The following is a 27,730-nucleotide window of genomic DNA, read 5'->3' as shown; positions in this document are numbered from 1 at the left end:
CGCGCGCTCGGCGCGAGGGGCGGACACGGGCGCTCTGGACCTCTGCTGCTGCGGCCCGGGGCGCCCACCTCTCTCCTTCCCGCGCACCGGATGCGGGGACTCGGGAGCTTCCGCACACGCAGACTAGCGGGTCGCCAGGAGCGAGGAGGCATCGTGCAGCGGCGCTCTCCTCCGAATCCGCGCTGCCTCAGCGGCTTCTGCAGAGAGGCATGAGGGCTGGCTCCTGGCCTCGGGAGCGTGAGGCCGCCTCGGGATCGGCCAGTTAAGGGAAGTAAGCGGACGGCCCGGCTCCCCGGCCCTTCGTCTCCGGGGGGGCCCTAGCGGCAGGCGCGAGGACCCGCAGAGGCCGAGATGTTCCCGCGGAGGCCCCCGGCCACCCTGGCCGCCTGGCTGGCGGGCGCGCGGGGCGGGGGCCTGCTGGCCATGCTGGCCAATCAGTGTCGCTTCGTGACGGGCCTGCGCGTGCGGCGAGCTCAGCAGATCGCGCAGCTCTACGGTCGCCTGTATTCGGAGAGCTCGCGCTGCGTCCTGCTCGGACGCCTCTGGCGCCGGCTGCGCGGCCCTCCCGGCCATGCCTCTGCCTTGATGGCGGCGCTCGCCGGTGTCTTCGTGTGGGACGAGGAGAGGATCCAGGAGGAGGAGTTGCAGAGGTGAGCCTCTTGTCTGCAGCGGCGACCCTGTTCGGTCGAGAGGGGTGGGCCTGGGCGAGAGGTTGGTGGGCACCTCGGGTACTGCCCTGTCGTCAGTGCCCCGTTTGCCCGGTGGTCTTTTGAGTGACGATGCAACAGACTGAACCCGTTTTAGCACCACGCTAAAATTATTGCCTCTTGCCTGTTAATTCCATTTGTCAGGTTAAAAATAACTGGAAGCGGGGGTGTGTGTGTGGGGCGCTTCTAATGGGTAGTATGGCACTAAAGAAATATTCCAAAACCAAATTAGATATCTAAGGTATAGAGGCTGTTTTTCTGGTAATCAGCATACCCCCCAAAAAAGCGCACATTGAAATCGGGCTTTAAAATATGCCCAAGGGTGTGAGTGTGTGTGTGAGGTACATCTTGCCATTTATAAAATGACTGCAATCCAGATGGGACTCGGGCTTTGCGCGGCCAGCCTCTGTCACTGTGACTTGTGTCTTGGCACATTTAAGAAGCTGGGAGGTGTTTGCCTTTTGGCACAAAACAGTGCCTCGGACATTCTAACGTGTAAGAGTTAGGTTACATTTTTGCTGCTTTGGAATTCTTCGAATACTGTAGCATTAGGCTTTGTCTGTGGAAAAGCTTATTAGCATTTATTTTTGTTAGTCTGTAGTTTGTAGCGTTAGAGCCTGTCCAGGAACTAGCTGGGATTAAAGTGCGCATGATCACGGCCCAAGGCCAGTCGTCCCCCCCCTGCCCCCCCCCACCCGAGAGTCTGTTTCTTCTAAATATTTCTTAAACAGGGAGAGAACCCGTTTTACTGTTTTTGCTACATTAAAAATGAGAACAGAACAGTAAAGTTTATAGTGTGACCTCTTTGGGATATATAATACTCAAATGTCAACCAGTGATTTGTGCAATCCTGAATTGAGAACAAATATTAGTCTCTCTTAAGAACCGGGCGGTGGTGGCGCACGCCTTTAATCCCAGCACTCGGGAGGCAGAGGCAGGCGGATCTCTGGGAGTTCGAGGCCAGCCTGGTCTACAAGAGCTAGTTCCAGGACAGGCTCCAAAGCTACAGAGACTCGAAAAACCAAAAAAAAAAAAAAAAAAAAAAAAGAAGAAAAAGAACTGGGACTGTGTTCCTAGCAAGAAAGATGGCTTTTATAATAGTTGAGTGTGTTCAGGGTAGTATGGCTGCAGACAAAAAAGGTGACTTTGTTTTGTTTTTTTGAAACAGAATTTCTCTGTGTAGCTCTGGCTGTTTTCGAGCTCACTCTGTGGACCAGACTCCTGAGTGGGGTTAAAGGCTGCAGCACCGCCACCCATCTCCAAAGAGGACTTGAGTTATAATCACAAACGAGTCTATGTATAAACACGTTAAAGAATGAAAGCATGATAGTAGCTATTTTGGTAATTCTTAATATTTTTTCTATTTAGTAATTTGTGCCCCGCCCCCTCAGTTTTTTGAGGTGGGATCTGGCCACTTTCCGCCTAACAGCCTTGAACTTTAGTTCTTCTGCCCCAGCCTTCGCAGGGCTGGGGTTGCAGGTGTGTGCCACTACACTTCAGCCTCTTATTGACTGTCGCCACACCTGGAGCTGCAGCCTGTGCTTTCTCTTACGTGATTTGATTTGTTTAATGAGGAAAGAATAGCCTCGCTTCCTAGCTTTTTGGTGCTTAAGAACCTCTTAGAGGTTGGGTATGGTGGCACACACCTTTAACCCCCAGTGTTCGGGAGACAGAAGCAGTAGGAGCTGTTAGTTTGAGGCCAGCCTGTTCTACATAGTGAGGTTCATCATGGACACCCAGAGCTACATAGAGGCCCTTTCTCAAAAGAAAAAAAAAGAAAACATCTTACCAAATCCAATCTTAGTAATCTTATTTAACCTTTTGAATTTAGCCTGAGGAGGACTGTTCCTAGTTTGAGGCCAGTATAGGCTATAACGTGAGTTTCAGGACAGCCTAGGCTATAGAATAAGATCCTGTCACACGTTGGGTTAGGGGATATTCTAACAAAATGATTTCTACAGCTGATGTAGCAATGATTCAAACCAGGCAATGCTGGGAGGCAGAGACAGAGGCAGGTGGATCTCTGAGTTTGAGGCCAGCCTGGTCTACAAGAGCTAGTTCCAGGACAGGCACCAAAGCTACAGAGGAACCTTACTCGAAACAAAATAAACAAAAGAAATAGATCTTTCTCTTTTTAGAATTTTATTACATGTATGTATTAGCGTGTGTGGGGTGTGTTGCTATTAAACACTACAGCCTTTGTGTGGAGGTCAAAGAATAATTTGTGGGAGTTGTTTCTTCTGTCATGTGGGACCCTGGGATCAAACTCAGGTCTTCAGGTGTAGGGGCAAATGCCCCACCCCCTGAGCCATCTCTTTGGTACTGAAGTCAGTTCTCTAAATACTTTTTAGTATTTTCATCCAGTTGGCTTCTTAAGCAAAATAGGTTTGTGGACTGTTACTGGTGCTAGCCTGTGTTCTGTCAGACTAGGACAGATCTCATGGGAAAATACAGCAGTTTTCTTTTTCACTTTTTTTTTAAGTTACAGAAACAGAAAGAGGAAGGATGTTAGGAAATAGGAAAACTTAGGGGGAAATGTACCATTAACTTTTTTTTAAAGTTACAGATCACTACTCTAAAAGTTTGAGTAATTCTGATTAATGAGAAATTAGTGTTAGTAAATTTTCACAAGGAAAATTGATGATTTCTCCATTTCTGTCTTTTTGGGCATTTAGAATTAATTAAACTTTTTAGTGTGTTATTAGCTAGTGAAAAATCCTTCTGGTTTAAAGGAACTTAATGACCATAGTCACTTTGGTGCATTTTATAGATAAAGCGCTTAAGTCAACAAAAACGACATAGAAGGGACTTGAGATTTGTTGAATTTATCTGTTATTTTAACCATTAATTAGCTGCTTTTTAAAAAGTGCCATAAACTATTTTATGTCTTATTTCAAGATCTGTTTCAAATTAGTAGTAGCTGAAAATCCCTATTTCTGTTTTGTTTGCTTTTTTGTGTGTTTGTCTCGAGACATGGTCTCGCTATGTAACGCTGGCTGTCCTAGAACTCACTATGTATACCAGGCTATCCTTGAAGTCATAGAGATCAACCTGCCACTGATTCCCAAACCCTGGAATTAAAGGCATGTGCCACTGTGTAGAGCCAGAAGTCTCTAATCTCGACAGTAGTGTGGAATTTGAGGAGATTTTGTTAGGTGAAGCAGTTGTGTTGAAATCCCTACTTGCGGGGGTGGCCCTACCAGAATTATTCTGGAGCCTGGGTCCCTGGTTTGTGGTAAGACCAGTGCTCTGACTGAATTACGTGTTGGTAAGCCTACTCTGTTCCATTGTGTCTCCGATTTCCTTAGTCGTCATGGCTTCCCTTTCTCAAATGTTTTAGAGAGAGGAAAGCAGACTCTCTCCTTGATCCTTGTACTAATGTAATCTGCAGATTTGTTACTATTTCAGGAATAATCTCTTCTGACCTTTTCTCTCTTATTAAGTCTTCTTAGATGGGAAGGTTTAGACACTTACCCTGTCCCAACAAGATTAGATACATAGGAAAGAGGTGTTTCCTTTCTCCACATGCTATCTATGATACTGTTTGTCCCTCTTGTGTGTTTTGTCAATTGAAACCCTGCAGGGCAGTAATGGTCAAGTCTTCCTCCGTCTTTTGCACTGTGCTTTTCCAAGAGTGCATGTATACTGGATGCTGTAGCCTAGCTGGCTTTGAACTTACTTTGTGCGTAAGGAGAGCCTTGAACATCATATTCTCCTGTTAATACCTCCTGAGTGCCGTGATTACAGATATGTGCCAGTATATATGTGTTTTGTGAGGTGCTGGGGAGTGACTCGGCCTTACGTGTATATGTGTGTTTGTTGGACAAGAATAGCTCTGGTTGTCCTGGAACTTGCTGTAGACCTGGCCTCAAACTCAATGACAACTGCCTCTGTCTCTGAGCGCTGGGATTAAAAAGGTGTCACCACCACCACCCACCCTGAGCTGTATCACTGGCCTTAGTCCCTGTTTGTTGTTTACCAGGGGAAACAGATTTATGCTTCTCTCATTCAGGAATGGTGCTTGATATTTAAGAATACATTTCTAGCCGGGCGGTGGTGGCGCACGCCTTTAATCCCAGCACTCGGGAGGCAGAGGCAGGCGGATCTCTGTGAGTTTGAGACCAGCCTGGTCTACAAGAGCTAGTTCCAGGACAGGCTCCAAAACCACAGAGAAACCCTGTCTCGAAAAAAACCAAAAAAAAAAAAATATATATATATATATATATATATATATATATATATATATAAGAATACATTTCTAAAGAACATGCCTTTTTAATCCCAGCACTCTGGAAGCACAGGCAAGTGTATCTCTGAGCTAGGTAGAGGCCAGCCTGATCTACATTGCAAGTTCCAGGACACCAAGGTTCCATAGAGAGACCCTGTCTCAGAAGAATGCTTTAGTGTCGAGAACAATGCCCTTACTTCTTTCCAAGTCAGGCCTGGAATTGTTCTCTAGGCAAGTGGTGCTGTGATTGTGCTCTTGATCTCTTCTGCAAGATCTAACTGCCTGCATTAGGAAGATGCAGCCCATATTCCTATACTTACACCTTTGCAGGGCTAGCCTTGCATTACATTTTGCAACTTCTAATTATAAACTTTCCAAAAAAAAAATGATGAGACTACCCCACACCCTAGATAGGGTTTCTCTGTGTAGTCCCAGATGTCCAGGAATTCACTCTGAGGGCTGCTTTGAACTCAAGAGATACACCTGCCTCTGCCTCCCTAGTGTTGGGATTAAAGGTGAGCACCACCATGCCTGGCTCAATATAAATCTTGTTACCTAAGTCTAAAGTTTAAAAAAATTCTTGTAACTTGGAATTATAGAGTTAATGAGAACCTTCAAAAAAAGATGTCTTGCTGGGTGGTCGTGGCGGCGCATCCCTTTTTAATCCCAGCACTTAGGCAGAGGCAGGAGGATCTCTTGAGTTCGAGGCCAGGTCTACAGAGTTAGTTCCAGAACAACCAGGGCTACACAGAGAAACCCTGTCTTTGAAAACAAAACCGAACGATAAAAAGAAAAGATGTCTTCACTTTACAGGTAAAATGAAATCTTAGAAGATCACACAATCAGTTGGATTTAGAGCTAGAACTACAGACTGCTCTCAAGGACTGCTAAATTGCCCAAAATTTAGTCTTGCATTGCCAATAATTTAAGTTTGAATCTTCCTTTTGTTCATTTTTTAGTTTTTTTTAAATATTTATTATGTATACAATATTCTGTCTGCATGTATGCCTGATGGCCAGAAGAGGGCACCAGACCCTGTTACAGATGATTGTGAGCCACCATGTGGTTGCTGGGAATTGAACTCAGAACCTTTGGAAGAGCAGGCAATGCTCTTAACCTCTGAGCCATCTCTCCAGCCCCTAGTTTTTTTTTTTTTTAATTTATTTATTATGTATATAGTGTTCTAGGCACCAGATCTCATTACAGATGGCTGTGAGCCACCATGTGGTTGCTGGGAATTGAACTCAGGACCTCTGGAACAGCAGTCAGTTCTCTTAACCTCTGAGCCATCTCTCCAGCCCCTTGTTCATTTTTTAAAAAGCATTGTGTGTATCCCTGGTTGGCCTATGGTCTAAGATGACCTTAATCATTATCCTTCTACCTCAGTTTCCTTAATGTGGAGATTACAAACATGTGACATTGCTCCTGGTATGTTTTTAGCTTTGAAAGCAGCATATTAATGTAATGTTTTACTGTAAGAATTTGAATTACTGAGGTCTACTGTATTTTCATTTACTCAGTTTATTCAACAAATACTTGTTGACTATTTACACTTACCATAGAGATACTAGGAGTTGGAACAAAAGAGATTCATTATTTAGCAAAGGCGGCAGAAATAAAGATAGATTATTATAGTGTACGTGATTTGTCTCTGTAGAGAATAAAAGAAAATTCATGTCATTAACTCTGTAGGAGTTACCCTTATTTCAGTATGTTAGTAATTGCTGTTTTCCTAGTCTTTTGTTGTTCAATGCTGGAGCTCAAACCCAGGACTTGTATACACTACGTAAACACTATTACCCTATATTTTTTTTTGTTTCGTTTTGTTTTTTGAGACAGGATCTTATGTAACTCAAATTTACTGTGTAATTCAACAGTTGAAGTGGCTTCAAACTTTCCTTCTGACTGCCTCCCAAGTGCTGTAATGCAGGTCAGGCGTGTTAGGCTACACCCTTGGCTGGCCTCAGTCTTGAATTGCACCCTTTTATTTGCAGTCAACCAGCAGGTTTTCTTTCCTGTTTACTATTTAAAGTTGTTTACAAGATACAAGCCATGTTTTGTTTATTTTTTTTGACAACTTCAAACATGTATGTATACATTGTATCTTGATCATATCTGCTCCTACCTCTGCTGTCCTGTTCCCTCTAGAACCTACTAGGATACCACTTTTTCCCCTTGACCCACTAAGTCTAGTTAGTACTGCTTGCATGGATGCGATTGTGAGACCATTCATCAGAGCTTGAGCAACTCCAGAAGACAATGACTCCCTCTAATGACTCCCTCTCCCTCAGCAGCCATAAACTGCCTGCCACTAGCTCCTCAGCTAGGGTTGGGGCTTCATGAACTCCCACCTGTCCATACTGGAATGTTGCCTGGCTTGATCTTCTGCAGGTTACCACAGCTGTTGTAAGTTCATGAGTAGAGCAGCCACATCGTGTTGAAAATAGCATTTCTTAACTTCCGAGCTTTGTATTAGAAATAAGTCAGGAGTGGCAAAGAAAGAGATCACCACTCTAATTAAGTGTCTCAACAAAGCAAAATTTTACTCTTCATCAAGAAGGTGGACTGAAGCCGGGCGATGGTGGCGCACGCCTTTAATCCCAGCACTCGGGAGGCAGAGGCAGGTGGATCTCTGTGAGTTCGATACCAGCCTGGTCTACAGAGCTAGTTCCAGGACAGGCTCCAAAGCCACAGAGAAACCCTGTCTCGAAAAACCAAAACACCAAAAAAAAAAAAAAAAAAAGAGGTGGACTGATAGCCAGGCAGTGGTGATGCACACCTTTAATCCCCACAGAAGCAGGTGGATCAAAGCCAGCCTGGTCTACAGAATGAGTTCCAGGACAGGACAAAGGTACACACAGAGAGAAACCCTGTCTCAAAAAACAAACCAAAAAAGGGGGGGGGGCACTGCTCATCAAAGCAGAAGAGCAGGAAGTGTGCTAACACAATTGGTAACTTTATCTTTTCTCCCATTACATTAACTGGGGTTCAACCTCACAGTCTTTCCAGATTGGCAAATACGGAATGGAAAAGGGTTTACTGATCCAAGGAGAAAGAAGTCATTGCTCTGAGGGGGTTGGGAGCACTGATCCAGGCTACTAGGTTCTTGGAATGGAACAGGAGCCCTGTGTACTGGGTGGGAAAGGATCAAAACATTTGCATGTAGGAGGGGAAGATGAGGAAAAAATTAGTATCTAATGTTTCTTACACTTGTGATACAGATGTCTCATTTAAGACTGAGTTTTTTCAGCACTTAGAGTCTCTGCATTAGGTGCCACCCACTATAAAAAGAAGCTTCTCTGACCTCTGACAGAGAGAACAGTTCTGCTCTGTGGGTATAAGCATAAATATTTACCATTTAGCAAAACTGAAAGTAGTAGATTTCCCCCTAGGGCCTATATCCTACCCCAGCCAGGAGCACCAGTTTTGGAGTACCATGTTAAAAAAATTAATCATTTTCTTAAAATGTTTCAGATATAACAAGATTAAAGAATAAAAGACATTAAATATATAACATTTAAGAAATAAAGCCAGGGATATATGCCTGCAACTCAGCATTTGGAAGGCTGCAGCAGGAAGATCAGGAGTTTGAAGCCAGTCTAGCGAGATTCTGTCTTAAAAATAAAACAAATAGCACCATCAATAACCCAGAAAAACGCTGGGCGGTGGTGGCGCACGCCTTTAATCCCAGCACTTGGGAGGCAGAGGCAGGCGGATCTCTGTGAGTTCGAGACCAGCCTGGTCTACAAGAGCTAGTTCCAGGAGAGGCTCCAAAACCACAGAGAAACCCTGTCTTGAAAAACCAAAACAAAACAAAACAAAAAAAAAAAAAAAAAAAAAAAACCAGAAAAACTACAATAGAAATTCTTCTTGTGAATTTTCTTTACCCCCATAGACGTGCCTACAAACACACTTTGTTGGGTGTTCTACTAATCTGCGTCTTTATCCCTGAGCATAGATCATCAAGGATTATGTAATCATACTATGTCGTATCACATTTTAGGATTTTATTTTATTTTGGTTTGTTTTTCGAGACTGTCTCTGTGTAACTTTGGAACTTGTTCTGGAACTCGCTCTGTAGACCAAGCTGGCCTCGAAATCACAGAGATCCATCTGCCGCTGCCTCCTGAGTGCTGGAATTAAAGGCATGCACTACCACTGCCCTGCCAATTTTAGGATTTTATAGCCCTTTGTGCAGAAGTACTAAAAGACTGAATCCAACAGCATACAAAATTAATTTAATATGGCCCATTAATGGAATAAAATACAGGAGCTGGGACATAGCTCACTTGATAGAGGGAGTATGTGCAAAACCTAGGTTTAGTTGCCATCACTATTTGACCAAGTATGATAGCACAGTCCTGTAATCCCAGTATTCAGAAAGTGGAGACAGAAAGGTTAAGTCTAAGGTCATCCTTAGGTACAAATTGTGGCTAGTCTGAGCCATGTGAGATTATCTCAAAAAAAAAGAGAAAGAAGGGACTGGAGGGTGGCTCAGTGGTTAAGAGCACATGCTGTTCTTCTAGAGGTCCCAAATTCAGTTCCCAGCATCCACTTTGGGCACTTCACAACCCCCTGAAACTTGCTCTAGGTGATCCCATGCCCCCTTCAGGCCTCTGTGAGGACTACACAAATACATGTGTATATATACAACTTGAGACAAAGTTTCTTTATATGTATATACACATGTTGAGACAAGGTTTCTTTTTTCTGTGAAGTAGCCTTAAAGTTACAGAGATCTCTCTCCCAAGTGCTGGGAAAGAAAAAAATAGAGAAAAAGCTTATAGAAGTAACATTTGACTAATTCTAACCTCATTTTGTGATACAAAAAATATTTACAGTAGCTGAAGAAATGACTTAATGGTTAAGAGCATTGACTGCTCTTCTAGAAGATCTGGGTTCAAGTCCCAGCACCCACATGATAGCTAACAGTAATCTGTAACTCTCATTCCAGAGAATCTAGTGCCGCCTTCTGGCCTAAGAGGGTACTAGGCACTTGGCGTGGTAAACAGACAAAAGTACAGGCAAAAGCACCCAAATACATGACCTTTAAAAAATAGCACTCAAAGCCGGGCGGTGGTGGCGCATGCCTTTAATCCCAGCACTTGGGAGGCAGAGGCAGGCGGATCTCTGTGAGTTCGAGACCAGCCTGGTCTACAAGAGCTAGTTCCAGGACAGGCTCCAAAAACCACAGAGAAACCTTGTCTCGAAAAACCAAAAAAAAAAAAAAAAAAAAAAATAGCACTCAACAGATTGGGAATTAAAGGGAAATTCCTCAGGTTTATATAAAGGGCATCTAAAAATAGCTCTTAGCATGCTGAGAAAATAAAACCTTCCCTCTAAGTTCAGCAACAGGACAAGCTACTGCCCTCACTCCCTCCTTTGAACAGGGAAGTTAGGAGGAGAAAGATGAAAGGTACCCAGACTGGAAAGGAAGAAGTAAAACTACATCAAATATTACCTTGTGGATTGAAGTACCAAGGAATTTTTGAAAAACTGTTAAACTTAGTAAACTGTTCATACTAAGAGTATAGGCTAAACAGTCAGTAAGCAGTGAACAATCTGAAGATGAAATGAACAATTCCATTTACAACAGCATCAAAAAGAATAAAATTCTGTGTGTGTGTGTGTGTTTGAGTTTGAGACAGGGTTCCTGGCTGTCCTGGAAGTAGCTCTGTAGACCAGGCTGGCCTCAAACTCACAGAGATCACCTGCCCCTGCCTCCTGAGTGCTGGGATTAAAGGCCTGCGCCACCACTGTCCAGCCGCAAGAAACTTTAAAACACAGAAATCTGCCGGGCGGTGGTGGCGCACGCCTTTAATCCCAGTACTCGGGAGGCAGAGGCAGGCGAATCTCTGGGAGTTCGAGGCCAGCCTGGTCTACAAGAGCTAGTTCCAGGACAGGAACCAAAAAGCTACGGAGAAACCCTGTCTCGAAAATAAAAAAATAAATAAAAAAACACAGAAATCTATAAAACATTATTGAGGTTAAGTGTGGTGGCACACACCTTTAGCACTCAGGAAGCAGCCGCTGGTAGATACCTTTTGAGTTCAAGGCTAGACTGGTTTACTTAGTTTCAGGCCAGCCATTGTTACACAGTAGGATTTTGTCTCAAAAATGAAACATTGTTGAGTTTTTAAAAGGCAAGTGGGGCCAGGCACCTTGAGCTCAAGCCTAACATCTTGGGTTTGATGAGACACACATTTTTAAAAAGCCAGGTGTGGGGTTGGAGAGGTGGCTCAGTGGTTAAGAGCACTGACTGCTCTTCCAGAGGACCCTGGCTCAATTCCCAGCACCCACATGGTAGCTCATAACTGCCTGAAACTCCAGTTCCAGGGGACCCAACACCCTCACACAGACATATATGCAGGCAAAACCTTGGTGGTTAGCATTTGAAGCTGACTCAGCTTCTCAGTCTTCTTGATTAATGTTGTCTCTGTCTCACTTTGCTACTCCCCAGCATGATTTCTAGTTTCTGACCTGCCTTTAAAGACCTGTCACTCCTGGACTTGAAGTGCAGTTATGTGACAGGAATAAGGCACCTACACGTGTACTGTGTGCATGCAAAGAAAAACTACCCCAAATAGCTGGGCGGTGGTGACGCATACCTTTAATCCCAGCATTTGGGAGACAGAGGCAGGCGGATCTCTATGAGTTTAAGGCCAGCCTGGTCTACAGAGTGAGTTCCAGGACAGCTAGGGCTACACAGAGAAACCCTGCCTCGAAAAACAAAAAAACTAAAAACAAACAAAAACCCGAATAAATGCCGGGCGATGGTGGCGCACGCCTTTAATCCCAGCACTCGGGAGGCAAAGGCAGGCGGATCTCTGTGAGTTCGAGACCAGCCTGGTCTACAGAGCTAGTTCCAGGACAGGCTCCAAAAAACCACAGAGAAACCCTGTCTCAAAAAACAAAAACAAAAAAAAAACCCGAATAAATGTTAAAATTTTTATTGTAAGTTATTTAAGGCTCTGTGCCAGGTCTTGTGCACTTTTTGTATGCTTTCATGACTAGCTTGAAGTAGGTACTAATATTTTCTACATTTCATAGATTTAGAAATGGAAACTGGTTAAGTAATTCTAATTACAAGTTTAGACTTGTATTCAAGCTTAATTCAGATTTTATTTATGTTCATTGAGATAATATGCTGTTTCCCACCACACCTCATTTTGCAGGTCTTTGGACATTTCATTCATTTCCTGGACATGGTGCCTGTTTCTATCTTTCTAGGTCCATAAATGAGATGAAACGGTTGGAGGAAATGTCAAATGTATTCCAGAGTTCTGGAGTTGAAAATCGCCCTCCTGAACCAAAGACCCCAGCAGAAGGGAATGAAAAGTCGAAGGACAAAGAAGAACCATGGGAAATGGTGATGGACAAGAAACACTTCAAGCTGTGGCGGCGCCCAATTCCCGGCACCCACCTTTACCAGTACCGAGGTGAGCCATGTCTGCTGCCTTTGACATGTGTCCATGGTGCCCAGGCATGTGGCACTTTGTTCCTTGTACTTCCAAAACTGTTTTAGCCTTTTTGAAGAAAATTTGCCAAACTCTTGTTTATTTTCCTCTCCCAGATAACAAGCTTTTCATATTCTTCCTTGATACATGTCATCTGTGCCTTGCTTTGCTGCTCCTGGGATGATTTTTAGGTTTTGATGTTGCCTTTGAGACCTGTCAGTCCTGTGGACTTAAAATGCAGTTTAGGGGACAGGGCATGACAAGCTTTCCCTCCTCCCTCTTGTTCTAGTTTTTGGAACATACACAGATGTGACACCTCGGCAGTTCTTCAATGTTCAGGTGAGTTTATTCTTTCCTGATTTGGAGCTTCCTGGTTCCCTGAATACCTATAATGTCAGCACTTGGAGAGGTGAGGCAGGGGGTTTGCTGAAGTTAGAGGCAAGCCTGTGTTGTGTAACACATATAAGGCTAGTCAGACCCTGTTCCAAGAGGTAAAACAAACAAATTGGAAACAATAAAAGAATTGGGTGTAGTGGCACATTCCTTTAATCCTAGCACTTGGGAAGCAGAGGCAGGAGGAGGATGCATCTCTGTGAGTTCAAGGCCAGCCTGGACTACACGACTAATTCCAGGACAGCCAACTAGAGCTACATGATTAGAGACCCTGTCTCAAAAATAATGAAAGTAAAACAGAAGTGAGAGAGGAAGATGGAATCACCAAATGCTAGCAACATAGAACTTTCTTTCATGAGAGTTCCATTTTAAAAATTTAATTTTAAAATTAATCACACCTGAATGTGATGGCATGTACTTTTAACCCCAGCAGATTTCTAGGCTAGCTTGGTCTACATAGAGAGCCAAAGGACATCAAGGACTATATAGAGAGACCCTGTCTCAAAATATACATATAAATAAAATAAGTATACAAAGTATTAGGCTTCTTCTTTTTTTTTTTTTTTTTTTTTTTTTTCCGAGACAGGGTTTCTCTGTGGCTTTGGAGCCTGTCCTGGAACTAGCTCTTGTATTGTAGACCAGGGTGGTCTCGAACTCACAGAGATTCACCTACCTCTGCCTCCCGAGTGCTGGGATTAAAGGTGTGTGCCACCACCTCCCGGCTGTGTTAGGCTTCCTTATGGCATTTTCAAACATAATTTGTTTTGCTGGTTGTCTTCTTCTCCCATATCCCTCTGTCCCCCGCTTTTATATTTCTACCCCAATAACTCCTTTCGACTTGTATGTCACACGTGTTCTGTTATCTTCCCTCTTTCATCAGTACCTTTTCCTTTTTCCTAGACTCCTTTCTGGTTTCATGACTAATACATACACTCACACCCACAAATCTACATATGTGAGCATTAAAGCTAGGATCTGCATGGGGGGGGAGGCATTTGCCTTCTGAGTCTGTTACCTTGCTTAATATAACTTCCAGATTTTCATCTTCTTGAAAGTTTTATAATTTCATTTTTCTTTTTCTTTTTTTTTTTTTTTTTTTTTTTTGGTTTTTCGAGACAGGGTTTCTCTGTGGCTTTGGAGCCTGTCCTGGAACTAGCTCTTATAGACCAGGCTGGTCTCGAACTCACAGAGATCCGCCTGCCTCTGCCTCCCGAGTGCTGGGATTAAAGGCGTGCGCCACCATCGCCTGGCATAATTTCATTTTTCTATGGCTAAATAAAATTCCATTGTACATAAGTACCACATGTTCACTATCTGTTAATTTGATTTAATTTCCTTGCTTTTGTGAATAATGCAGCAGTAAACATTTATAGCAAGGTATATGCCCAGGAGTGGTGTGGCTGGGTCGTATGGTAGTTCTATTTTTAATTTTTTTGAGAAACTTTTGTACTGATTTTTCATGATGGTTGCACCAGTGTATATTTCCACTAACAATGTAGAAGGATTCCTCTTTCCCCACATCCCTGTCATCATTGTGTTGTGCTTTTTGCCAAGCTTTTAGTAACTACTTTGTTGATTATAATAATACTACTAATGCCAAGCCTGTTGGAATAGGCCTGTAATCCTTGCTATTTGGGAGACTAAAGCCTTCCTGGGACATAATGAGTTCAAGACCAGTCTGGTCAACTTAATGAGACTGTCTTAAAAAATAAGAACAATACTTGGAAAATAAAGCATTGTGCAGTATGTGCTCTGGGTTAAATCCACAGAACTACAGCAGTACACTCACTAAGGCTATGCCCACCTAGGCACTGTATTTCATCAGTGTTATGCTTTGTTTTGATGCAGGCTGTACGTCTGCATTTGAAATGCCAAAAGATGAGAAATGCTTCCTGAATTTCTATGCATCAGAGATATGTTCATACTTTAAGACTTTTTTCTGTTTAAAGTGATTTAGAATTGTATCTTTACATATGATAAGTTATGTTCTCTTCATATATTTCCTTTTCTTTCTAACTTTTATAATTGTTACTCTGGGGGTGAGGGTACAAATACACCTTGGGAAGGCCAGAGGACAGATCTGTAGAGTCCTTGCTCCTTTTTCTCCTTCCATATTTATGTGAGTTCTGTGTATTGAATTCAGGTTGTTAGGCTTACATGGTCAGTGGTCTAGTTTCATTCTGTTGCTGTGGTAAAACTCCCTGACCAAAAGCAGCTTAGGGGAAGAAAGGGTTTATTTCATCTTATAGGTTATTGTCAATAACTGAGAGAAGCTGGGACAGGAACTTGAAACAGGAACCATGGAAGAATATTATTTATTAGCTCTCTTCTAGGCTCATGTTTAGCCAGCTTTATTACATAGTCCAGGACCTCCTTCCCAGGGAATGATACTGTCCGTAGTAGACTGTGCCCCCTAGTCAATTAACAGTCAAGACAGTCCCCCATAGACATCCATAGGCCAGTCTTATCTGACTTCCCCTTCTCAGGTGACTCCAGGCTGTGTCAAGTTGACAGTTAAAGCTAATGATAACAGGTGGCAAACATTGTTATTGATAGTTCCATTCCACAGACATTTCAATTGCATAGCTTTTGTTTATGTGTGTGCATATGCATACATGATAATGGGAACTAAGCATGGCTGTCAAAACTTGCTAGACAAGTAATCTAACCACTGTGCTGCATCTTCAGTCTTTTGGGCTTTTTTGTTTTTTTTTTTTGTTTTTGGGACAGGTAGTCAGTCCAGTGTTGCGTTGAACTTTTGATTTTCCTGTTTCTACTTCATGAACTGCTTATAATATAGGCATATGTTGCTGATATCTGGCTGCAATGTAAGACTCCCTGCAAGGGGGCTAGAGAAGTGGCTCAGTGATTGAGAGCACTGTCTTCTCTGGACAACTCAAGTTCCCAGCAACCACATGGTGGCTCGCTCTAGTCTGCAACTCCAGTCCCAGGGGTTCTAAAACGCCATCTTTTGTCCTACATGGCCACCAGGCAAACATGCTGTAGTGCACAGACAGACACGTAGGCAAAACACCATACACACATAAAGTTAAAAAAAATTCTCTCACAGGACTTTGGGGGATGAGTCAGTGGGTACAGTGCTTGCTGATCAAGCATGAGTTCAGATTCCTGTATCACTCATGTAAAACCTGAGTGGGAGCATGTGTTTATAAGTAACCCCAGCAGTAGACAGTTAGGGGCAGTTGGATCCCCAGAAGTTACTAATCAGCCCGTCTAGTCAAATCACTGAGCCTCAGGTTCAGTGAGAGAACCTGTCTTTTTTTCTTTTCCATGATATTTATTGAGCTCTACATTTTTCTCTGCTCCCCTCCCTGCTTCTCTACCCCCTCCAATCCTCCCCCAAGGTCCCCATGCTCTTAATTTACTCTGGAGATCTTGTCTTTTTCTACTTTATACTTCCCATGTAGATTATATCTATGTAAGTCTTTCTTAGTGTTCGTATTTTGTCTAAGTTCTCTGGGATTGTGGTTTGTAGTCTGGCTTTCTTTGCTTTATGTTTAAAAACCACCTATGAGTGAGTACATGTGATAATTGTCTTTCTGTGTCTGGGTTACCTCACTCAAAATAATGTTTTCTAGTTCCATCCATTTGAGAGAACCTGTCTTAATAAAATAAATCTCAGCACTCGGGAGGCAGAAGCAGGTGATCTCTGAGTTTGAGGCCAACCTGGTCTACAGATTGAGTTCCAAGACAGCCAGGGTTACACAGAGAAACCCTGTCTCGCAAATCAAAACAAATAAATAAAAATAAACTGGAGAGTGAGAAAAGAAAGCCAGCATTGACCCGGCCTACATGCATAAGTGCACACGAACATATATGTGTATGTACACACACACACACACATACCCACACACACATGCTCCCCTTCAGTGTATGTAAGAATCTTTTTTTTTTAAATATTTATTTATTTATTATGTATACAATATTCTGTCTGTGTGTATGTCTGCAGGCCAGAAGAGGGCACCAGACCTCATTACAGATGGTTGTGAGCCACCATGTGGTTGCTGGGAATTGAACTCAGGACCTTTGGAAGAGCAAGCAATGCTCTTAACCACTGAGCCATCTCTCCAGCCCCTGTATGTAAGAATCTTAAGAGAATCAACTAATAAACAGCCATGCCTCCAAACGTTGGCACTGTTGAGTTAAATCACTATTTCTCCATAATGTCCTTAAGTCAGAGATCTAGCCTCCAGAGAAACTTGTGCATCCCTGTTTGGATCTTCCCTTTTGCAGCTGGACACAGAGTACAGGAAAAAGTGGGATGCGCTTGTGATCAAGCTGGAGGTGATTGAAAGAGATGTCGTCAGTGGTTCTGAGGTTCTTCATTGGGTAACACATTTTCCTGTGAGTACTGTTACCTGGTTTTATTTCTTTCAAGTCTGTGATGCAGAAACTAATCCCATCCCACCTCCTTTCTTTAGTACCCAATGTACTCGAGGGATTATGTTTATGTTCGTCGGTATAGCGTGGATCAGGAAAACAATGTGATGGTCTTGGTGTCGCGGTATGTATAACTACTGGAACCCTCGTTAAGTTCCATTAGCTGCCTTCACCCATCTGCACCTTTAAGCTTGACCCATGAGTGCCCTGCAGATTTACTAGCAGCCGGTTCCTGTCTATCCCTGCTCCCCGCTCGGGGAATAGGCTGATCTACCAGGGAAACTGAACAAGTATTGCAAGCTTTTGCAGGAGGGTGGGAGTGGGCATTGAGGGTAGAAACTGGAGCCTTACTCATGCTAGGCAAGCATGAAGGTTTGTGAATTTCTTAATGCTGGTTATTTTAAAAGGTAAAACTAGAAATACAGCCTGTGAGCTATATATATTATAATATAACCTGGATTATATTCAGTCATCTCACTGACTGCTTGGTTTTGTTGAGTCAGTGATTTAGAGTCTTGGCCATCCCCTCTTAGCCTTGGCTTACCACTGGTTAATGCAAAGACAGTAATTCCCCTTTTCCTCCTTATAGTGCCGTGGACCACCCCAGTGTGCCAGAGTCTCCAGAGTTTGTCAGGGTCAGATCCTATGAATCCCAAATGGTTATCCGTCCTCACAAGTCATTTGATGAGGTGAGTTTTACTGCATATTAGAGATGGGTGTTGTAGCTTTGATTCCCCTCTCCTGCCCACCCCCCAGGAATGTCTTTTTCTGAACTGGGGAGAGGTGAACTGTCAGGGTGCAGTGTACTGGAAAGAGGTATTAGGGATCAGCCTGCAACTTGTTAGGTACATTATGGGCCATGGTCTCACTGTTCCATTGTTTCAAGGGTGGCTAGAAAATACTTCAAAAAATAAAGGTTTAAATTAATAAATCTTTAAATAATTAAATTATGGCTGGGTGTGATGATGCACGCCTTTAATCCCAGCACTTGGAAAGCAGAGGTCGGCAGATCTCTGTGAGTTTGAGGCCAGCCTGGTCTCATGTGAGTTCCATGACAGCCACGGCTACATAGAAACCCTGTCTTGATAAACCAAAAATAAATAAGTAAACAAATAGATAAATCCTGAATTTTATGGAATTCTAAATGCCACAAGCAAATGACTTTATTATTGTATCTGTTTTTGAGACAGTCTCGTTATGTAGCCCAGACCAGGCTGGCTTGGAACTTTATATGGACTCTAGGCTGACCTCTAATTTGTAGTTTTCCTGCCTCTGCCTCCCAAGAGTCATGATTATGAGTGTGCATGACTGCACCTAGCTCCTTTGTCAATTACTGTTTTCTGAGCTGTTGGAGTTTTGTTGGGAAAGTTCTTGGTTATGCTAGTATCTTGAATTGTTTTTCTCTAGTATTTTCAAAATTTCAGGTCTTGTATTTTTAATTTCTATCTGTCTACCCTTCTGTCTGTCAATTTTTACACAGTGTCTGTCTACTAACCCTGGCTGTCCTGGAATTTTCTATATAGACTAGACTGGCCTCAAACCCAAAGAGATGGATCTGCCTCTGCCTCCCAAGTGTTGGGATTAAAGAAAGCATGCCCAGCTTGAATAAAATTTTATGTAGGGTGAGATCTGAGGTATTAATTTCATTCTTGAACATGTGGGTATCCAGTTTTCCTAGCACTGGTTGTCAAAGAGGATACCTTTTTTCCATTGTGTGTTCTTGACATTTTTGTTGAAACTCAGAGGGCCGAAGAAGTGCATGGTCTTATGTGTAAGTCCTTTTTTGTTCTCTTCTTGTGCTAGTACCATGTTTTGTTAATATGGCTTTGTAGTACGCTTTGAAATTAGAAACCATGATAACTCTGCCATCATTGCTCTTTGTTTATGCCCAGGATTGCATAAACTATGACTGTGCAGATGCTCAGATCCATGTAGCCACAGCCATTTTCACCAATGTTCTACATTGGAAGAGGGTGCTGCATTATAGGCTGCAAGGACCTAAGGCATCTCCCGCTGCATAGTGTTCTGTAAACAGTTATTAGCACTGAGAGCAGAAGGGGAAGGTGAGATCTTTAAGTTGTAAACCTTGGGCATCTGTACTGGGCTCCTCAAGGCTACTCCTACGGTTGAAGACTTGCTAGAAAGACCTTCAGGACTCAGCAAATAATGTACTCCTAGCTGTTTAGGGCAGTAACGCAGTAGGGATACACAGCTGAATAAAGGAAAAAGACACAGAATAGTCTTGAGGCTTGGTTCTCTAGCACCAAGATCCAACAATGTGTGTTTTTGGCCAGCAACCTGTTAGAGATGTGGTTTTCACTAGAAGCTGGTCTCAGCACCGTCTATTTAACATGTAAGTTTTGGACCTCCATGGAGAAAATCCATCTTTCACAGAGGCCACTTGATATTTGTCATGATTTGGGCACAGAAAACTTACTTCATTTACCAAGCACAAGATGGTCAAGGGCCTTTCTCTGAATAAGCAGCCGCCAGCCTTCACTCTCAGTTTTTTTGTGCACAGGGTATTGCACTCTTCACTGCAGTTTTGGGTCATGGTTATTTCTGGTACTGGATGTAGAGTTGCTGTGAGAGATCCAGGTGCCTTCAACTTTGCTGTATTTCTTTTCCAGAATGGCTTTGATTACTTACTGACTTACAGTGACAATCCACAGACAGTGTTTCCTCGCTACTGTGTCAGCTGGATGGTTTCCAGTGGTAAGCAGGGGTATGCATAGGGGGTCTGAACCTGAGCTGAACAATTTGTTTTTTTTGTCTTAATGGCAACAGGAGGGTTGGTACTTAACCATTTTGTAGACATGTTGGGGATATTTGAACAATCTTCCCATTTCATTATAGCCTCTAAGTGGGATTTGAAGGGTAAGAAGCACAGAGGTTCCAGAAAGGATTTTTTTTAACCCAGAGGAGAGTTTTTAAGACACTCACTTTGATGCCTTACATATAGATGTGTACATTGATGTATCTAGATTTTTTGCTCAGTAGTGTTGAATGGCTAGGTTGGTGGTATACACACTTGTAATCTCAGTAGTGGATACAAGGGCTGAGGCAGGAGGATCAGGGTCAGCCTAGGTAACATCTGATAAAACCAAAATGTTGAAGACTGTGAGATCTGGCCAAGAAGACTTAGTTGTGGGACAGTTGCCTAGGGGAATGACCACTACCTAAGAAGGGCTGCATGCCATAGCCATAATCACACCCCTCACTTGTCTTAGGAAGCATTCTCACGTGAGTTTCATTGTTTTGGTTTGATTTTTCTTTTGTATTGTTTTTTAGAAGATCTTGGATAGCCCAGGCTGGCTTTAAATTCCTTTTTGTTTTGTTTTTGTTTTTTGAGACAGAGTTTCTCTGTGTAGCCCTGACTATCCTGGAACTCACTCTTGTAGACCAGGCTGGCCTCAAACTCACAGAGATCCTCCCAAGTGCTGGGATTAAAAGCATGCGCCACCACCACCTGGCTTGGTTTTAACCTCTAGATCCTCCTACTTCAACATCCCAGTTGTTCCAGAGGGGGATGGGAAATTAGATATATATGTGTTCGTTTATCTAAATTAAATGACAGGGTTTTTGTTGTTTTGTTTTTTTTTTTTTTTTACTATATCACTAAGTAATATTTTAATCACCTAGAAGAGGCATTTGGGAATTCAGCGGCCTGATGGAAAGATCAGTTGTGGGTAACTTTCACAGTTTGTGCACAGGGAGCCGTTCTGGGAGGCAGATATCACTCATGGGTTTTCATTCAAACCGTTGTTTGCCTACCATTAGAGAGAATAAGTTCGGATTTTGAACCTGTTATTAACTTGTGTGTTCGCTGTCCTAATTTGCTTTCTGTTGCGCTAATGAACACCATGACTTGAGAGGGAAAGATTTATTTCATCTTCTAGCTTATGTCCATTGAAAGGAAGTTAGGGCAGGCAACTGAAGTGGAGCATTGCTTATTGGTTTGCGCAGCTGTTTTATACAACCTAGGATCACCTGACTGGGTAGGTATGGTACCACCCACTGAGCTGGGCCCTCCCACTTCAATCATTAATCAAGAAAATGCCCCCACATGCTTTCCAAGAGACCAGTCTTACAGAGGCATTTTCTCCTCTTAACTGAGGCTCCCTCTTCCCAGAGAACTCTCTAGCTTGTGTCAGGTTGACAAAAAAAACTAATCACACAGCAGCTTGACCGGCTTCTTCTATATCCTGATAGGCATGCCAGATTTCCTGGAGAAGCTGCATATGGCCACTCTGAAAGCCAAGAACATGGAGATCAAAGTGAAGGACTACATCTCAACTAAGCCTCTGGAAATGAGCAGTGAGGCCAAGCCTACTGCTCCATCCTCCGAACGGAAGAGTGAGGGTAGCCGTGGCCCGGCTCGGATTGAGTATGCTTAAGGCCTTTGGGATGAGGAGAGACAGGCATTCCTGGCCCTGCCTTGCTCCCTCAACTCTGCTGCAGGACAGGGACAAGCCACGCGTGTTAGAAGACATCTGCTGTAAATGTCAGTGTGGGAGAATTAGAACTGGAGTTAGATTTCATTTGGAGCCCTGTTGCTTTTTATCAAACAGAGAACAGTGGCATCATGGAGTCATCGTGTTTCAGGCCAGCTGTTGTGAAATCCAGTATATTATGCTGAGCTAATCTGGAACAAACCTCTTACTTTAGGCCAGAAGGGGATGACTCCTATCTGCCTCCTCCAAGAAGCTTCATCACTGACATTCCAAATGCCTCCATTGGTTGTGCAGCGCTCTGGATATCCTACAGTTCTGTAGGTCGCTTGGAAACTGGTTGGCCCTGAGTTCTCACTAAGGGGTCATTAGGAGTGCTCTTGGTAACAGTCCTATGGTGATGTGAGCACTGGCTGAGCTAAGTGCCTTGTCCTCACCTTGCTTTATCATTAGAGACACGAAGTTTGTACCAAGGGATCCTTGCCCCTACAAAATACCATGACACTGATTCATCTGACTCAAAGCGGTTTTCATCGTAACCGGCCTTTCTGTGTTCATGGGCTGTGCTCGCTGGGTTATGGCCTCTGCCCTAGCCTTAGCCCACTTGCCAGGAGCACCAGAGACAAACCCCTTTAGACATAACTTTCTGTTGATGCCATCCGTGTTTCGATAGGGTCAGTGGAAGTGCACACAAAACATCTCATAAAAGTAACTAGATTTCTTTTTTAACCTTTGTAGCAAAATTGGAGTTGCAGATTTGAGCACAGCTCCTTCATAGTCTTATTTGTTCTGGCGTTATTTTCCCACTGCAGATTGACTGGGCCTTCCTGGAGTGCTAAAGGTAGTGGATTGTGGTTATACCATTTTCTCAGAACTTTTAAAACTGTAAGGTGCCATGTGGGCCAGCAGATGAAGTCTTGCCCCGTACCAATATGGTAGGGATGTGGCTTATGTGACTCTTTTGATCCTCTAAAACATTTCTCTCCAGAACTGACATAGAAATAAGACACACAGTTTGGATAAGATCACAACCAGATGATATGAGCCTGGCCTTGATGGTTTCTTTATGGTAAATAGGGATCAAGTTTTAAATCTTCCTCCCTCCCTTTTTTCCCTGGAGTTTATATAGCTGAATTTCTCTTTTTTTCTTGCTTGCTACCCTGTTGTGGTGTTAAAAAAGGAAACTAAACCCAAGGTGAACTTAACCCTTTTTTTAAAAAATTTCTTGTTGCTTACTCACTTCTGTGCCAAGAAAACAACTAACTCCCCCGATGTTTCATGTCTTCTTGATTGCTGGCAGAGCGGAGAGATGCATTGAGCAGTCCCAGTGTCTTTCAGTGAGCGTTTCTCCCTTCTCCCCAAGACCTGACAGTAACCTTTTATCTGAATTTGGCACATGTAGGTGAATGTGTGAGTGTGTGCGAGTGTATGCCGGGTGCGGGTATTAAGCAGTATGGTTGCCCTTGTTCTGACTTAACAGTGATTTGACTCTGTACAGTTACCTGTGTCATCATAATGAGTTTGCTCCTAACTGTGACATTTTTATCAAATGTGTGAATAAATAAAGATTGCTACAGAAGAGTATTTACTTTTGACCACGTAATGGGGAAATTGTGTATGTTGGGCTCTTTGTCATCCTAATCATAAAGTTGTTATAGGACATTGGTGGGCCTTTTTCTTTCTTGGCAGGCAATGAGTGATACAGAGCCTAGCCTCCTTGCAAAGACTGTGGCCCCTAAGTGACCAGCTTGGGAACTGAAAATATGTCTCTACTCTGGTATTTTGATCTACTGACTCATAGATCAGGTAAGAACAAGGTCTCACTAAGAGAATCAGTGAGTTGGGTGGTGCTTGCACACGCCTTTAATGTCAACGCTCAGAGTGCAGAGGCAGGCAGATCTGTAGCCCACTTGGTCCCACAGCCATTCAGTCCCAAAGAAACACACAAAGTCTTATCTTAATTATAAACCATTTGGCCTGTTAGCTTAGGCTTATTAACTAGCTCCTACAACTTAAATTAACACATAATTCTTGTCTATGTTTAGCTATTTGGCTTGGTACCTTGTCTCAGAGAGGCATTCTCATCTTGCTTCCTCTATGTCTGGCTACTGGTCAGTCAACGTTTTATTAAACCAATATGAGTGACAAATACAAATCTTTACAATGTATGAAAGCATTATCCCACAGCAGTTCCCTTTTTTTTCTCTTTTCAAAACAAGACCTTGAATCTAATCTCTTGTTTAGCTTTTTTTCCTGGCCTTTATCCCTAACAATTTGTAATCAACACACTAAACAAAGACAAAAACATTCATAATTTTTGGGGGGAATGTGGACATAGTTTTCTAGGCTACTTCCTGCTGATTGGGGCATTGGTAATCTTATGGGGACCCAAAAAAATTTAGGATTATGGTCAAGTCCTGATTGGAGTATTCTGTGAGGCTTGATCATCTTAGCCAGAAGCCTTGAAACTGTTCTGGATGCAGAACTCAGAAGAAACTGCAACAAGTATCTCTGTGAGTTTGAGGCAAGCCTGCTCAACAGAGCTAGTTCCAAAGCAGACAGGGCTACACAGAGAAACCCTGTCTTGAAAATGAGAGAGAGAATCACTGTCAGGTCTGTAGACAAGCTTGGTAGAAGATGGGTTACCTTATAGGCTCTTTTAGGATCCAGATTTCTTCAGGGGGAGCGATATGTTTGAGAAGTTTTGGAGCATCGAAGAATTTGGATTTGTACTTGGTTTTGCCTGTGGATAATAATGCTAGTGGAATAGATAGGTGTACCTGGCTGAATGGAACTGCATAGACATACAAGGCACACTTCCAGGGCACAAAGCTCCCTGTCTCTTCACAGGACTGGACCCGTCTTCATTGTAAGCTGCAACTGCAGTGGAGCCTGGCCCTGGTGTTGTACCCGCCTTTCTCTCTAGCTTACGCTTCATCTTTATCACTGTGTTCCCTCATTCTCTTCCCCTGGCCAGAGAGTAGTAGGCAGACCAGTGGGCTCCTGCCAGCATGTTATAGGCTTTTTCAGGATGAATTAGTGTGCCACTGATTTGCTTTATCATAGTTTTTGAGCTCATTTTTCCATAAGTCCTGTAGGTTTATATTTGTTTTATCCACTTATTTATTTACCCATTTCTTGTTTGTGAGTGTGTTGGCTAGTTTTATGTCAACTTGACACAAGCTAGAGTTATTGAAGTTAGTTTGTTTATGAGTGCTCCATATGCATGTATGACTTTATGCCAGAGGAGGGCATCAGATCCCACTATAGATGACTGTTGATTGACGGGGGGGCCAGCCCACTCTAGGTGGGAACACCCCTAAGTTGGTGGTTCTGGGTTCTAAAAGCAGGGGTTTTGAGAGATGACTCAGTGTCTAAGAACACTGGCTGCTCTACCCAAGTTCCTGAGAGCTCAATTCCCGACAACCGCATGGTAGCTCACAACCATCTATAGTGGGATCTAATGCCCTCTTCTGAATAAAGTTGTGCATGTAGATAGAGCACTCAGAAATAAATAAATCTTTAAAAGAGGGATGGATGGAGGGCACAGTCTTAAAATACCATATTGGAGCCCAGTGTGGTGACTTGCCTTTAATCCTACTATTCACCCTGGAGGCAAAAGCAGGTGGAATTTTGAGAGTTTGAGGTCAGCCTGGACTATCCAGGTCAGGCCGGGCAGACTATCCAATGATTAAAACACAACTTAAAATTTGTTTATTTCAGCCGGGCGGTGATGAACATAGGAGGTAAATCAAGATCTGCCTACATCTACATAGCCTAACCACACCTAAAATTGCAGTGCAAGAGCTTAAAAAGCAGTTTTTTTGAGCATTTAGGCAGTTAATGCATTCTTCATGTCTTAAGGCTGTGCTGTGCAGGTTAGGATTATGGTTTCATGTCAAGGAACAGAAAGAAGTATGACTGAAATAAATCTACCATTTGATCTCATGAGTGCAGCCAGTCCACCAGCACAGTGGCTTTGTGGTTCCCCAGTCCCAGGCTCCTGCCCTCCCTTGGGGTAGAATCAGTTACTGCATGTCAGGGGTGGGACCCAGCATCCTGTGTTATGTTCCCAGCATTCCTAATGGACAACATCTGGAAACACCAGTGAGATGTCTAAAGGGCGGGCTCTGGAGTCGGAGCCAAGAGCTGCGTGAATTCCGACCGGTCAGACCTCTGCTCTCCACATCAGACAAAGTGAAAGTGCCTGCTTGTGTGCGGCAAAGATGAAATGGTACCGTACAGTCTGGGGACAGCCTTGGAGGTGGAGGCACTAACTCTCGCATGGTTGACCTTTCTTCCAGAAGAATCACCAAGAACCTGCCGTTGACTAAAGCCTTAACTGGTAACAGAGCTGCTAAACACATCTTGTGTGCTACATACATGTGGGAAGCTTGGGGAGGGGATCTTCTGACTGTACTAGGGTTTTTGTGTTTTTGTTTTTGTTTGTTTTTTTAGAGCTAAACTGTTTAGGGTGATCATTGTCAGGGAGTTCATGAGGCCTTTATAGTATAGAATGTGGGGTGAGGCCTGGAGAGATGGCACAGCAGTTAAGAGCACCACATCAGGTGACTTCCAGCCTTATGTAACTACAGTTCCAGGTGACCCAACACCGCTGGTCTCTGAGGGTGCACACACATAGACATGGTTTAAAATAAAAATTAAAGAACGCAGGATGCTTAATTTTATGTGTCAAGAATTCAAACTGTAGCTTCATGTTTGTTTCTCCTTTGCAATTGACTCTGCATTTGTGTGCGTAAGTTTGATAACTTTCACCTTTTTAGTTCTTTGGGGTTTTTTTTGTTGTTGTTGTTGTTGTTTGGTTTTGTCTTTTGAGAAAGGGTTTCTCTGTAACTTTGAAGCCTGACCTGGAACTCACTTTGTAGGAGACCAGGTTGGCCTTGAACACACAAGAGATTTGCCTGCCTACTGAGTGCTGGGATTAAAGATGTGCACCACCATCACCCACCTGTGTGGGGTTTTTTTTTTTGTTGTGTTTTTAATTAAAGTTTTTCTCAGTTCACTCTCCCTCCCACCCTCCCCCACTTTTCTCCCCACTCTACCCCCCCATCCACTCCTCAGAGGTAAGGGGAGTCAACAAATTCTGTCCTGTCACTTAAGGCAGGACTAAGGCCCTCCCCCTGTGCTGAACAAGGGAATGGGCTTCACAAAGCCAATTCATGCACTAGGGATAAATTCTGGCCCCACAAACTGCCCACCGAAGCCACACAATTGTCACCCACATTCAAAGAAACTAGTTTGGGGCTATGCGGGTTCCCCAGCTGTCAGTCTGGAGTCAGTGAGCTCCCGCTAGCTCAGGTCAGCTGTTTCTGGGGGTATCCCCATCATGGGCTTGACTCTTTGCTTATGCTATGGCTCCCCCCTCTCTTCGACTGGACTCCAGGAGCTCGGCCCAGTGTTTAACTGTGAATCTGCATCTGCTTCCATGAGTTGCTGGATAAAGGTCCATGATTACAATTAAGGTAGCCATCAATCTGATTACAGGGCAAGGCCAGTTCAGGAACCCTCTCCAATATTGCTTAGGGTCTTAGCTGGGGTCATCCTTGTGGATTCCTGGGAATTTCCCTAGTGCCGGGTTTCTCGCTAACCCCATAATGGCTCCCTCAATCAAGATGTCTCTTTCCTTGTTCTCCCTCTCTGTCCTTCTCCTAACTGGACCCTTTTCCTCATGTTCTCCCCCCTCCCCTCCTGAATAAATTGGGAGGGGGGGGCTGAAGGGGCCGGGGTGCGGGGAGAACAGAAATTTTTTTTGTTTCTTGAGGCAGGGTTTCTCCATGTAGAGGGTTTCTCTGTATCGTCCTGGCTGTCTGGGAATTCACTCTGTAGACCAGACTGGCCTCAAATTCACAGAGATCTGCCTGCCTTTGCCTCCAGAGTGCAGGGATTAAAGATGTGCACCACCACTGTCTGGCTAAGTTTCAATTTTTTTATAGTAGATTTGTGTATATTTTCTTAAGATACAGTCTTCATCTTCACTATTTAGCCCCAGCTGACCTGGGACTTGATATGTAGACCAGGCTGGCCAGACTCACAAAGCTCTGCCTGCTTCTCTCTCCAAATGCTGGGATTAAT

At 43.5% G+C, this 27,730-nt stretch overlaps 1 protein-coding gene across 1 annotated transcript; it reads left to right on the top strand.

The window, feature by feature from the left end:
- Stard7 (StAR related lipid transfer domain containing 7) lies at positions 1-23,221 on the top strand. Its single transcript, XM_057781552.1, has 8 exons — positions 1-650; positions 12,166-12,374; positions 12,682-12,731; positions 17,040-17,150; positions 17,228-17,310; positions 17,776-17,875; positions 19,817-19,901; positions 21,399-23,221. Exons 1-8 carry the CDS (start codon positions 352-354, stop codon positions 21,581-21,583), a joined length of 1,122 nt encoding a protein of 373 aa, XP_057637535.1. The 5' UTR covers positions 1-351; the 3' UTR covers positions 21,584-23,221.
- The last annotated feature ends 4,509 nt before the right edge of the window (positions 23,222-27,730 follow it).

The sequence above is a fragment of the Chionomys nivalis genome, chromosome 9, assembly GCF_950005125.1.
Source record: "Chionomys nivalis chromosome 9, mChiNiv1.1, whole genome shotgun sequence".
NCBI classification, from domain to species: domain Eukaryota; kingdom Metazoa; phylum Chordata; class Mammalia; order Rodentia; family Cricetidae; genus Chionomys; species Chionomys nivalis.
The sequence above is the reverse complement of the archived record's forward strand: the minus strand, read 5'-3'. Positions and strand labels throughout refer to the sequence as shown.